Genomic DNA, 11,708 nt, shown 5'->3' on the forward strand with positions numbered 1-11,708 from the left:
CACCGCTCTCGGGACGCGAAGCCCTGCGCCCCGAGGTGCCGCGGGGCTGAAAGTGCGCGGGGGGCCAGTCCCGCCCGGGCTCGGCGCGGTGGCCCCGGGCTGTGCCTGCCGCTTGCCGCCGCCGCCGCCGCCCGGCTCGGCGCCTCCTGCTGGCGGCCGCCTGCTCGTCCCACAGCCCCCGGGCGCCCCGGCTGCAGCGGCGGTGACAGCCGCCGAGTTAGGCGACGCGCGCTGCCCTCATGGCCAAGCCGCCGCCCCCGCCGCCGCCCGAACGTCCCCGGCGCCGCTGCAAGCGGCTCCCTCTCCTCCCGGGGCAGGGGTGCTCCGAGCCGGTGGCTCGGGGTCGCGGGAGTTGTCAACTTGACTCAAGTTGCGGGAGGGTGCGGGCAGCGCCCGGGAAGCGGGCGACTTGCGGGGCGCACGCGAGGGCTGCCCAACCGCTCGAGCTGCCGGCGCGGCTCGGGTCCCCTGCCCTGCACTCGCGCCGCTGTCACTCGGGCACGGGGGGACTTCCTCCGCGGCGCAGCCGAGCCCGAGGGTCGGAGCGCTCCCAGCCGGCTCTGAGCTCGCTTCGCACCCCGCGCTATATAACCCGCCACCGGGAAGCGCTGGCCGCTGCAGCGGCATCGGCCCTCCCTCCGCTCGGCCCTCCCCGCCCCCCGGGCGCACCCCGCCCCCCGGCCCAGCCCCCCGCCCCGCTTCGCCGGCCACCCCGGCGCGGGGCAGCTCCTCTCTCTCCCCCGCGACCGCGGTCGGAGCCTCCCGCCCCCTCGTCGCGCCTCCCCTTGACGGCTCACGCCCCCTGCCGTGGCTCTCCGAGGCTTGCTCCCGCCGGCTCCCGCGGCCGGCAGGGCACCCCCCGCCGTCCTCGGACCGTCCGGCCATCGCTCTTCCCGGTCTCGCCACTCTTCGGCAGCCGAGACGGACTGTGGTCCGCCGCCTGCGATCAGGCGCTGCCGAGGACAGCCCCGCAGTCGGGCGGAACTAGGACCTCGGCAGCGCCGCCGAGGTGTGGCAGCGGGGCTGCGTGGCCAAGGGCGGCAGAGGTGGCCGACGGTGACCCCGAATCTCAGCTAGCCGCTGGGGACGTGAAGCCCTAGGCGCTAGTGAGCCTAACGGGAAACGCGGCCGCTAAGGGTGCCCAGAGTCCGGGTCAATGTTGCCCTCCAGAGCGCGGGCTATGGAGTAGTGCATGCTGGGACTTGTAGTTCCCACGCCATGAACGTGCCTTTTGGTTCCAAGAATTCCGCAGGGCTGGAGCCTGACGTAGTCGACGCAACCCGAGGCAATTAAGCCCTGAGCTGACAAGGTGTTCTCGCTCTCTTGATTAAAGAAAAAAAAATGTACTCAGTGCATTTGTTTTCTCATGAGTTTTACTCTAAAGTTGACTGGCTGAGACCAAGCCAATCTTGTTAATTTTGCGCCTGCAAAGTGAGCTCTCAATTCTAGATTCTTTTCTGGCTTATCTTAAGACGACTATAAGTCGTGGGGGCCTCGCGCTCGCAGGCCTTTAAGGAGCCACTGCGCATGCACCAGCTTCCTTTTTTTTTATTTTACCGGCTGCCACCATGGAGGCCGTACCGTAAGTAGATTCTCCTCTTCCCCGGAATCCTTCTCCATCCCCGAGACTGGCAACGTTTTGTTTCACTTTTCCTGTATCTAAGTGTAGCCTGCACCGCTGCCTACCTGTCTGTGTGTTTGTGACGCTGTGTGTGTCTAGGAGGATGTACGGGTGGCCCAGGCGCGGAGGCCTCGGGAATACCAGGAGCAAACTGAGTGTAGCCGGTACTGAGCCGGCCACTTGGGCGGAGGAGGTCCATTCTGTGGAATGTATTCCGAGGGATCCTGGAATGGAGTTCCTTCATGGTTAAAGTTGGCTTGGGCGTCTGCCGACCGGCCAGGCCACCTACAACATGCAGTGCTTGCGACTTGACCGAAGGATAGTCAAGTCCCGGAGCCCTAAGCGGTAGTATGTGTGGCAGTTTCTCTACACTATTTTCTGCTAAGAGTCCAGGACTGATGACCGGAAATAGGCATAGATTCCTTCAATGCCATGCGTGTTTGCCTTTAAGGCCTGTATAAAAGGTGAAGGCTGTGGGCCTGGAGGAGCATGCGGGAACAGCCAAGATGCTGGTGGTTAGAGTGGGTGATAGTGCTTTTACAGCACCGGGAGGTTTTGACCTGTTACCAATATTACCTGCTAATGACAGAGAGAAGAAAAAGAAGGTTCCTGCCGTGCCAGAAACCCTTCAGAAGAAGCGAAGGAATTTCGCAGAGTTGAAGGTGAAGCGCCTGCGGAAGAAATTTGCCCTGAAGACAGTAAGTAAACTTTGGAAGCCCTTTGGAATGGGGGTGAGGGGGGCAGCTGATGTTGTGCTGTGCGTATGGGATCGTAGAGTTAGGACTAATTACTGGCCCTTGGTTTTCAGCTGCGAAAGGCACGGAGGAAGCTCATCTATGAGAAGGCCAAGCGCTATCACAAGGAGTACAGGCAGATGTACCGGACGGAGATTCGGATGGCCAGGATGGCAAGGAAAGCTGGAAACTTTTACGTCCCTGCAGAACCAAAACTGGCGTTTGTCATCAGAATCCGAGGGTGAGTTGACTTGGCATCCGATCTGGGAGCACTGTTACTGAGGCATTGACAGCTGTGGCTGTAGCTAGGGAGACTGGGAATTAGTGAGGGCTTATTCCTAAGACCTGTGTGCCTAAGCTGTGATTGCATGGTTCGGTATCCTGCAGTAGTCTAAGAGCTTAAAATGTAGCAGGTTCTGAATCAAAAAGGTGAGGAAGTTGGCAGTAGTGCTACTCAGTTGGGGCTTTCATGCTGTTTATTGTTATTTAAAATGATGGTAAAATCCGGATTAAAGTCTTCTGGTCTCTTTGGCAGTATCAATGGTGTAAGCCCAAAGGTTCGAAAGGTGTTGCAGCTTCTTCGCCTTCGGCAGATCTTCAATGGCACCTTTGTCAAGCTCAACAAGGCTTCGATTAACATGCTGAGGATTGTGGAGCCGTACATTGCATGGGGGTAAGTTTTCTGTTCAGGTTAGATTTATGACAAGGTGAAGTTAGGTAGTTAGGCTGTGTCCTTATTTGATGGCTTACCTGGTTTTCGTGTTGCAGGTACCCCAACCTGAAGTCTGTGAATGAGCTTATCTACAAGCGTGGCTATGGCAAGATCAATAAGAAGCGAATTGCCTTGACAGATAATTCCTTGATTGCTCGATCTCTTGGTAGGTTATGCTTTGCCGGGTGAGGGGTGATGCTAAAGCAAGGTCATGTTTTCTGGCCACAGTTGTACTTTTTGTTTTTGCTTTGTATACATGTGGGTGATGGCCCAAAGCTGATGTCAGGTGTCACAGGGTGGGGCTGGGTTCTTGAAACTCAAAATTATGTTCCACCCTAGCTTTTCCATCTCTTCATGTGCTGGCATGACAGGCAGGACACCATGTCCATTTTGTGTGAGGGTTCTTTATTGGATGGAGTCCTGCAAACACTTCCATCTCCCGAGCCATTTCCCCAGCCTGGCTTCACTTAGGACAGATCTTTGTGTGTTCCCCAAATCTTTGCTGCTTAAAGAGGCTACACATCCCTAGTTGTGAGATGGGGTTTCTCTTTATTTCTGGCCTGGAACTCCGATTGCCTTCCCTCCCACCTGATAGGATTAAAGGCGTGTGCCACCATGCCTGTCTTGTCCTTTTTCATTTGATCTGAGGTTTTAATTCTGCCTATGATTGTGTTCATCGGGTACTTTTCCCCCCAGGTAAATTTGGCATCATCTGCATGGAGGATCTAATTCATGAGATCTATACAGTGGGAAAACACTTCAAGGAAGCAAATAACTTCCTGTGGCCCTTCAAACTGTCTTCTCCACGAGGTGGAATGAAGAAAAAGACAACTCACTTTGTGGAAGGTGGAGATGCTGGCAACAGGGAAGACCAGATAAACAGGCTTATTAGACGGATGAACTAAGGTGAGAGAATTAGTCTTGTGGTTTTTTTTTTTTTTTTTTTTTTTTGAGACAATCTACATATTTCTGTCGGTCAGAAAACTTACTGTATAGACCAAGCAAGCTGGCTTTGAGCTCAAAAAGATCTGCCTACCTTTGCTTTGCAAGTGCTCAGATTAAAGGCATGCGCCATTCATGCTTGGCCAAGAACTAGTTTTCAGGGAGGACCTGTGATCTTGAATATTTCCTGTTAAATGTTAATTGGGTGTATCATTGAATTTTAATGTGGAGAAATCTGTCTTTGATGATGGTGCACTCCTTTACAACTGATGTTGACTTATAGCTTGAAGGGCAGTTTCTAACTTGTATATTTTTTTCCCCCTTTCAGGTGCTGCCCAGGAGTTATCTATGACATTTTTTGTAATCTGGTCAGTTAATAAACAGTCACAGCTTGGCAAGATGAAATGTGTTGGAGTCTTTGTTGGCCTGCCTTTGGCATATCACTGTAGTAGTAAATCCTTGAATATGATAAAATTCAGATCAAAAGCCTATGCATGACAGCAAAACCAGTTCTAGTTCATATTTTTGAAAAACGATAAATTGGTCTTCCATTTCTGTGTATGGATCACATGTGGAACTTGGGGTGCTGTGATTATGAGGCACCGTGTAGGTGTTGACTCAGGTTCTCTAGAAGAGCAGCCACTGCTTTGAGCCATCTCTTGCCCTTCAGTTTTGATATTTGATCTTAGGTGGATGAGTTACAAGTACTTTTTAATGTATATTATATACTTATTTCAGAACATCATAAGCAGTTGCGGTGAGATTGAGCAAAACCTAGGAGTGTTTGGTTTTGTTTAAAGATGTCTCATCCCCTCCTTCTGAACCCCTTTTAAACAAGTTCTTGTGCTTTTATGTCTTTTTGTGTTACTTTGTAAACTTAGGTGACCTGCCTGAGCACAGGTAATCTTATTTGCCCTGATTGAGGGAGATTTACCAATAGCACACCACTAAGGGATATGACTTTCCATTCCCTAGCAACCGTTACCTACATAGCTCAGAGTGTAACATAAGACAGTAACTTTTTTGTCAGCTGTGCCAAAAGTCTTAAGTGCAGTGTTAAAATGACTTAAATTTGGGGGCACTGTTTGAGAAACCATTTTTTTTAAGTAGTTGAAAAGTTCTTGTCATGTGTTACAAATTTTACTGTTGGTCCTAGAACATAATTTTTCTGAATTGAGAGTCTTGAGTTTTGCTAGGTGTGCTGCTATCCACCTTTAATCCCAGCACTCCAGAGGAAGGTGAATCTCTGAATTCTATTCTGGCTAGGGCTACACAGTGAAATCTGTATGTGTGCAGTATGCTGGGTACTGAGAACTGAACCTGGGTCCTCTGTAAAGAGCGGGCTGTCAGTTCTTGCTCCAAGCCATCTGCCAGAGTTTAGAAAACTGGCCTGTCTTGCATGTCTACTACCTTGAAGAGTAGGCATATCAGCTGTTGATGCACCTCCCTGATTTTCAAGCCTTAGGGGAATACTGATGATAATGGCCTCTGAGAATTAGAATAAAGAATACTATTGGTGGTGGCCTTTATCAGTGTTAGGGCTGTGTTTGTGTGCTCTTTTCCTGGAACTTGTGTAGTCCAGACTTGAACTAATTTTTTATATTTTTCTAAAAGTGCTGTTATTACAGGTGGATGCCACCATTTGCAGCTAAAGTGTTTCTAGAGAACTTAACATGTTTACAGAAACTGCTACCATATCATCATGCTGTACTTCTTATCACCAAGATTAGAAATCTTAGCAAGGTAGGTATGTAGGAATGCCTTGGGTGAAGAAAGACAGAATGGCTACATTCCTTTTGCAGACAATGTGTGTGTGTTGGTGGGGTTAAGGTCAGACACTTAGATCTAGAGAGTGGGAAGATCTGCAGAAAAGTGGGATTGCTACAGACCTGGACTAGGATGCAAAGAAGAAAATACAGTCACCTAGGAAGTACTTTAGGCTTTCCGGTTTGTTTGGTTTGTGTGTGTGTGTGTGTGTGTGTGTGTGTGTGTGGTATTTTTGCGTTTTCTGGATTTAACCAGTATTCCTAGTACATTTTTAAAGGTCATGTGTGGTTGTACTGAATTTTTGAATGGGACCTCATGAGTTCATACCTCATCTCCACACAGATTGGGGCTTTAGAAAAGTCCGGGGCCTGGGAGGTGGCTCAGTAGGTTAAAGAGCTTATGTGTGGCACAACACTGGCTGGCCTGACTACTAAGTTGTCGGAAACCCATGTGTAATTGTGCACGCAACCTCAGTACTCCTGCCACAAGAAATGAGGCAGGAGATCCACCACCCCCCCCCCATAGCTTATGGACCAGCCACAGAGGCAAACAGGACACCACCAGGTTCCACATGTGCTGTTGCAAAGCTTGCACTCACTGTACAAATGTTTTAAAAGTCCCTTGTCAAACAGGAAAAATATTGTTACTGAAGGTTGTGTTACTGGTTATCCAGAAAGCTACTTGGTAGTGTAGTTAGAAATTAGACAAAATTATCTTGTCCAACAGTAAAGAATGGAAGATAGCTTCTGCTCCTTACATCCATTTAACATAAGCTGGTCTGAAGATCACTTTATCAGAAGTGCAGAGTAGGTTTCTTCACCAGGTCGTTTCAGGGCGTCAGACCCATGGTCCTTCTGAGGGAAAAAGTTGGCTTTAACATGAACACTGGTCCACACTTTTCATTCAGAAGAAGACGTGGCTCAGGTAAACAGCACTGGCTGCTCTTCCAGAGGACTGGTGCAGTTCTCACTGCTCATACAGGAGCTCACAACCATCTGTAACTAGTCTTGGGGTCGTTTGGAGGCCACCAAGCATGCTTGTGGTACGTGGACAGACAAGGCCACCAAGCATGCGTGTGGTACATGGACAGACAAATTAGCCACACATGTAAATAAGAGTTTAAAGTTGCCTCTTGTGATTATGGGGTCACAGTAGTTGAACTTCGTTCGTCAGGGTTGGTGGCATATCTGATACATTTCACTGGACCCTACTTCCCTTAAGAGTCCTGTGGTGACACTGGGCCGGTGGAGATAATTTCTGCATCTCAAGGTCCTTAATTTAGCACATCTGTGATTTGTTCTGTATGGTCTTCACGGGCTCCAGGATTCGGAGTGTGGAAATCTCACAAGGGAAATTGATCTCTACTTAACTCCCAAACTGCCTTGTCAGTTGTAAGCCCAACCTTAGGCCTTCAAATATAACAACGTTGAACCCCTTCTCACTTGCTCTCCCTAGCCCACTCTGTGTAAGGCTTGACTCTTCAGCCACTCTAAAGTAGCATTAAAGATCCTGGTGCCTTGTAGCTGCTTCACACAGACACTCCTATGAATTACCAATTATGGAAGTTCTAAGAAGAATTTATGGGCTTGGAGAGATGGCTCAGGTTAAGAGCACAGTGCTCTTCCAGAGGTCCCGAGTTCAATTCCCAGCAACCACATGTGGCTTACAAATATAATGAAATCTGGTGCCCTCTTCTGACATGCAGGTGGAACACTGTGTACATAAATAAATCTTAAAAAAAGAAAAGAAAAATTTATGTCCCGTTTAGTTTTTTGTCAACTTGACACTAGCCATTTTTAGAATTAGGTATCCTCAATTGGAAAAAAAAGAAAAATGACTTCCTCAACCAGACTGGTCCGTGGGCAAGCCTGTGGTGCATTTTCCTTGATAGATTTGGGAGGGCCTAGGTCACTGTGGGCAGTGCCCTCCTGGGGCACTTGGTCCTGGATGTTTTTTATACTTTGAAAGGGCTGAGTAAGCCAGTGAGCAGCATTCCTCCATGACCGAATCAGTTCCTGCCTGATAGAAACCCTTTCCTCCCCATGTTGCTTTTGATCATTGTGCTTGTTACTACAGTGGAAACACTAAGACCATATACTGCAAATACAAAAGGAAACTTAAGGTTATTTTGATTCTATTCCTAAAAGCCAGCTACGTCACATGCCCACAGTTCTTCGTGTGCATCTGGTATATGCATAGAGCACCATTTGCACTTTTTTCTGTCAACGTTTACTTTATTGTACATGACCTAGAGTGCTGTCAACTCACTTTGTCCAAACATGTCTTAGGGGTTTTTTTTGTTTTTGTTTTTTGAAAACTGATGCTGCTGCACTCTGAAGCAGAACAAGGGTATTGACCACTCTTGGAAAAGTTCAATTCTGACAAGTCTGCTGTGGTCCAATCACATGAGGTTAGAAAATAAGTTTTACTGAGTGTGGTGGTACATGCCTTTCATCCCAGCACTCTGGAGGCAGAGGTAGGTGGATCTGAGTTTGAGGCCAGCCTGGTCTACAAAGCCAGGGCTACACAGAGAAACCCTGTCTCAAAAGAAAAGAAAAGGCCTTTGTACTTTGAAGAGACCAAAGAGATTTCACACATTACTTCCTCTTCGTTGAGATGTCAGGATTAAGGCATGGCATCAATAGTTGGCTCAGCACGGTCTCATGTTACCAAGCCTGATGCCCTCAATGTGTTCCCCTGAATCCATAGTGGAAGGAGAGAACCCATCAACTCCTGAAAGTTGTCCTCTGACCCTCACACATGTGCGTGTGCACGCAGAGAAGTAGTTTCAAAACAAACTTTGTTAATACATAGGAAATTCAGACAGCTTTGTGAAACGACTTCAAGTAAGCACTGTTCTTTTATAAATCTTTAAAAAGCCAGATGTGATGTCACACACCTGCAATCCAAGTACTCAGGGAGGCAGACACAGGCGGATTTCTGAGTTCCAGGCCAGCCTGGTCTACAAATCAAGTCTAGGATAGCCAAGGCTGTCTCAAAAAACAAACAATCTTTACAAAGCTGAATGGCTGAAGCAGTTACCACTGTCTTGCCCCTAATTTTCTTTTTGCCAAGAAGAAACCATTTCCAGTCCCAATCTGAGCACCGAAGCATCCAATGTTTCCTCATCTGCCTTCTCTCTTGGTTCATACTGCTTCCCAAACAGATTCAAGACATCCCCAAATTCTTGAACGCCTTCATTTGTCCCTCAAAAGCAGCATGTGGGTACTCTCAGAGAACTAGCATGGACTGGACCAAGCCATCTACATGGGACTGCCTTCTAGAGGTCTCCAAGTGGCCACGGCACTGCAGAAGCTCACAGTGCCTCCCAACAATCCGATGAAGCCACTGCTCTGTAGAACGGTAGCATTTCAGATGCCAAAACTCCAGTAACTGGCAGTCTGTAGGTATTGGGTATTTGGTGGTAGGGGATAATAAGAAGTGGAGCATGAAGTATGGATGTGTGGACACGTGTATGTACATATTTGTAGATATATGGAAAGCTGTAGGGCAGAGAGTTACATAGGGGTGATGGTGCATTATAAAACATGTTATGAAAACACAATTCAGGTGATACAGATTGGAAAATTTTACGAAGGAAGTTAGGGATAGCTTTCTATTAATGCTGTCTCCAAGACATGAGGTGAAATAGTGTGAGCTGCTTAGCCTTAATAGGTAGTATTTTCCACTAAGTCAGTTAAATTTTTAAAATTTAAATTACTGTATTACGCACGCAGGTCCATGTACATATGTGCATGCCAGTGTTTGAGTGTGTTTGTGCGCCTGGGTACAGCTGGGGAAGTAAGAGGACAACCTTGTGTAGTTGCTTCTCTCCTTTCACCTTTATGAGGATTCCAGGAATTAAACTCAGATCATCAAGCCTGAATCTAAAGCACTTTCGCCCGTATGCTGCCCCCCTAACTTATTTATTTAAATACTGTGTTTAGTGTGTGTGTGTGTGTGTGTGTGTGTGTATGTGTGTGTGTGTGTGTGTGCGCGCGCGTGCGCATACCACAGTGTACCCTTGGAGGTCAGAGGAAAACCCCTGGGAATCCTTTTGGGTCATCTTGTGGGATTACCAATGGATGGAACTCAGGTCATCAGGCCTTGAAAACCACTTCTAACTAATGAGCCATCTCACCATCTCTTAGTTTAAAAAAAATGTAACCCAGACTGGCCTTGAAATTCAATGTGTGTACCATCAGTAAGTCGCCATCAAATGTGACATTAGTAATCATTAGGGCATTTATAGCAGCTGTACATGGAAGGTATTAGGTACCCTTTACCTTTTACACAGAGCCACTTTTGTTTATAAATGAGAAGAACCTTTTTGGCTAGAAAAATTTAATTGCATTTTCCGTTCTGTTAAAAGTTTAAGCAAGCTGGGCATGGTGGTACATGCCTTTAATCCCAGCACTGAGGAAGGAGAGGCAGATGGATCACTGAGTTCAAGGCCCGCCTAGTCTACAAAGTGAGTCCAGGACAGCCAAGTCTACACAGAGAAACCCTGTCTTGAAAGAAACAAACAAGTCTAAGTAAATGAGTGAGCTTGCCCTTTTTTATGTGCATTATTTTCATGTTTTCCCATTGTCATTTCTTCTGGCTGGGATGTAAAGACTTGTGATGGCTCAGTGGGTTAATTGCCTGCTGTCCAAGTGTGAGGCCTGGACACATCAGAACCCCCATAAAAGCTGGATGTGATACAGTATGTCTGCAATCCCTTTGCTCCTACAAAGAAGGCAAACTTAGTAGCGTCCACAGCACCTTGAGGGCTATCTAGTCTGACATAGACATTTGTTGTAAACAACACAGACCTTGTCTCAAACAAAGTGGACAACAGCCATGGTTGTGGTGGGGATGGCGCTTGCCTTTAATCCCAGTACTAGGGAGGCAGAAGCACGCAGATCTCTGTGAGTTCTAAGGCCAGCCAGGGCTACACAGTGAAGCTCTGTCTCAACACACACACACACACACACACACACACACACACACACACACAGACTTTAAGGAGAGATAGTAAAATAAAGTGGCCTCCCTGGACTTTATTATGTCACTAGCAAGTAGTACGAGCCACATTTTCTAGAATTGGTTCCCTCTTTGTCTTTACTATTTCGAATGTTTGTGTTCATGTTAAAACTTAACGTTCAGCATTAAGAGGTCCAACAAGATTGGTTGTGATTAGGTTGAGAACACCACCCTCAGGGTTGGGATCAGCCTTATTAACTGGCTGGGGCTAGTACGGGAGGCCTCTTTTTGCCCTTCTCCATGTGGCATTTGTCTTTCTGTGGGGTGCAGTGTTCAAGAATCTTCCTGAAAGAAAATATTGTACCCTCACAAAGCTCTGACCCTGCCTTCACCTTCTGTGTGGCCTGTGTAACCCCACTGAAAAAGAAACTCCATCTTAAGGGTAAACTCCAAGGCATAAACTCCAGTTTCAAAAAAGGAGAAAAACCCACACACACACAAAAAAGTGCTTTGACCACTCACCCCTGTTAATATTTAGCCACACCCCTAGCAATGTCTAATCAGTGAATATCTGGACTTTACCCAGGTGCTCTTTATAATAGCTTGAGTAAAACAATTACTGTTTGGCCCTCCAGACAAACAATTATGTTTTGGCCCTCCAGGCACAAAATTTCCTCTGAACATTCGATATTTGCTAAATGTCAATCAATCATAAAACTGCTAAGCTGAAATTTCCCAAAGCTTGCTGTAACCCAATAAAAACCCTCTTCCCCCAGAGCTCAGGGCTCTACACTGGAGAACCACTGCATCAGTGATGGTGTGGGCTGGAGCTCGAACTTGTAACAAAAGACCCTACTGTGTTTGCATTTCTGGGAGACTTGCGTATAACTCTTCATCTTGTAGTAAATTAAAATGTGTGTTTGGCTATCTTAGTTTATTATTAGCCCTAAGATTATCACGGCAGTAT

The 11,708-nt window shown here is 47.4% G+C and overlaps 1 protein-coding gene across 1 annotated transcript; it reads left to right on the forward strand.

Moving 5' to 3' along the window:
- Window positions 1–1,430: 1,430 nt before the first annotated feature.
- Window positions 1,431–4,414, forward strand: Rpl7 (ribosomal protein L7). Its single transcript, XM_021652117.2, has 7 exons — window positions 1,431–1,582; window positions 2,211–2,319; window positions 2,430–2,596; window positions 2,891–3,028; window positions 3,124–3,233; window positions 3,764–3,973; window positions 4,338–4,414. Exons 1-6 carry the CDS (start codon window positions 1,569–1,571, stop codon window positions 3,970–3,972), a joined length of 747 nt encoding a protein of 248 aa, XP_021507792.1. The 5' UTR covers window positions 1,431–1,568; the 3' UTR covers window position 3,973; window positions 4,338–4,414.
- Window positions 4,415–11,708: the final 7,294 nt, after the last annotated feature.

The sequence above is a fragment of the Meriones unguiculatus genome, chromosome 6 (genome assembly GCF_030254825.1).
Source record: "Meriones unguiculatus strain TT.TT164.6M chromosome 6, Bangor_MerUng_6.1, whole genome shotgun sequence".
Classification (NCBI taxonomy): Eukaryota; Metazoa; Chordata; class Mammalia; order Rodentia; family Muridae; genus Meriones; species Meriones unguiculatus.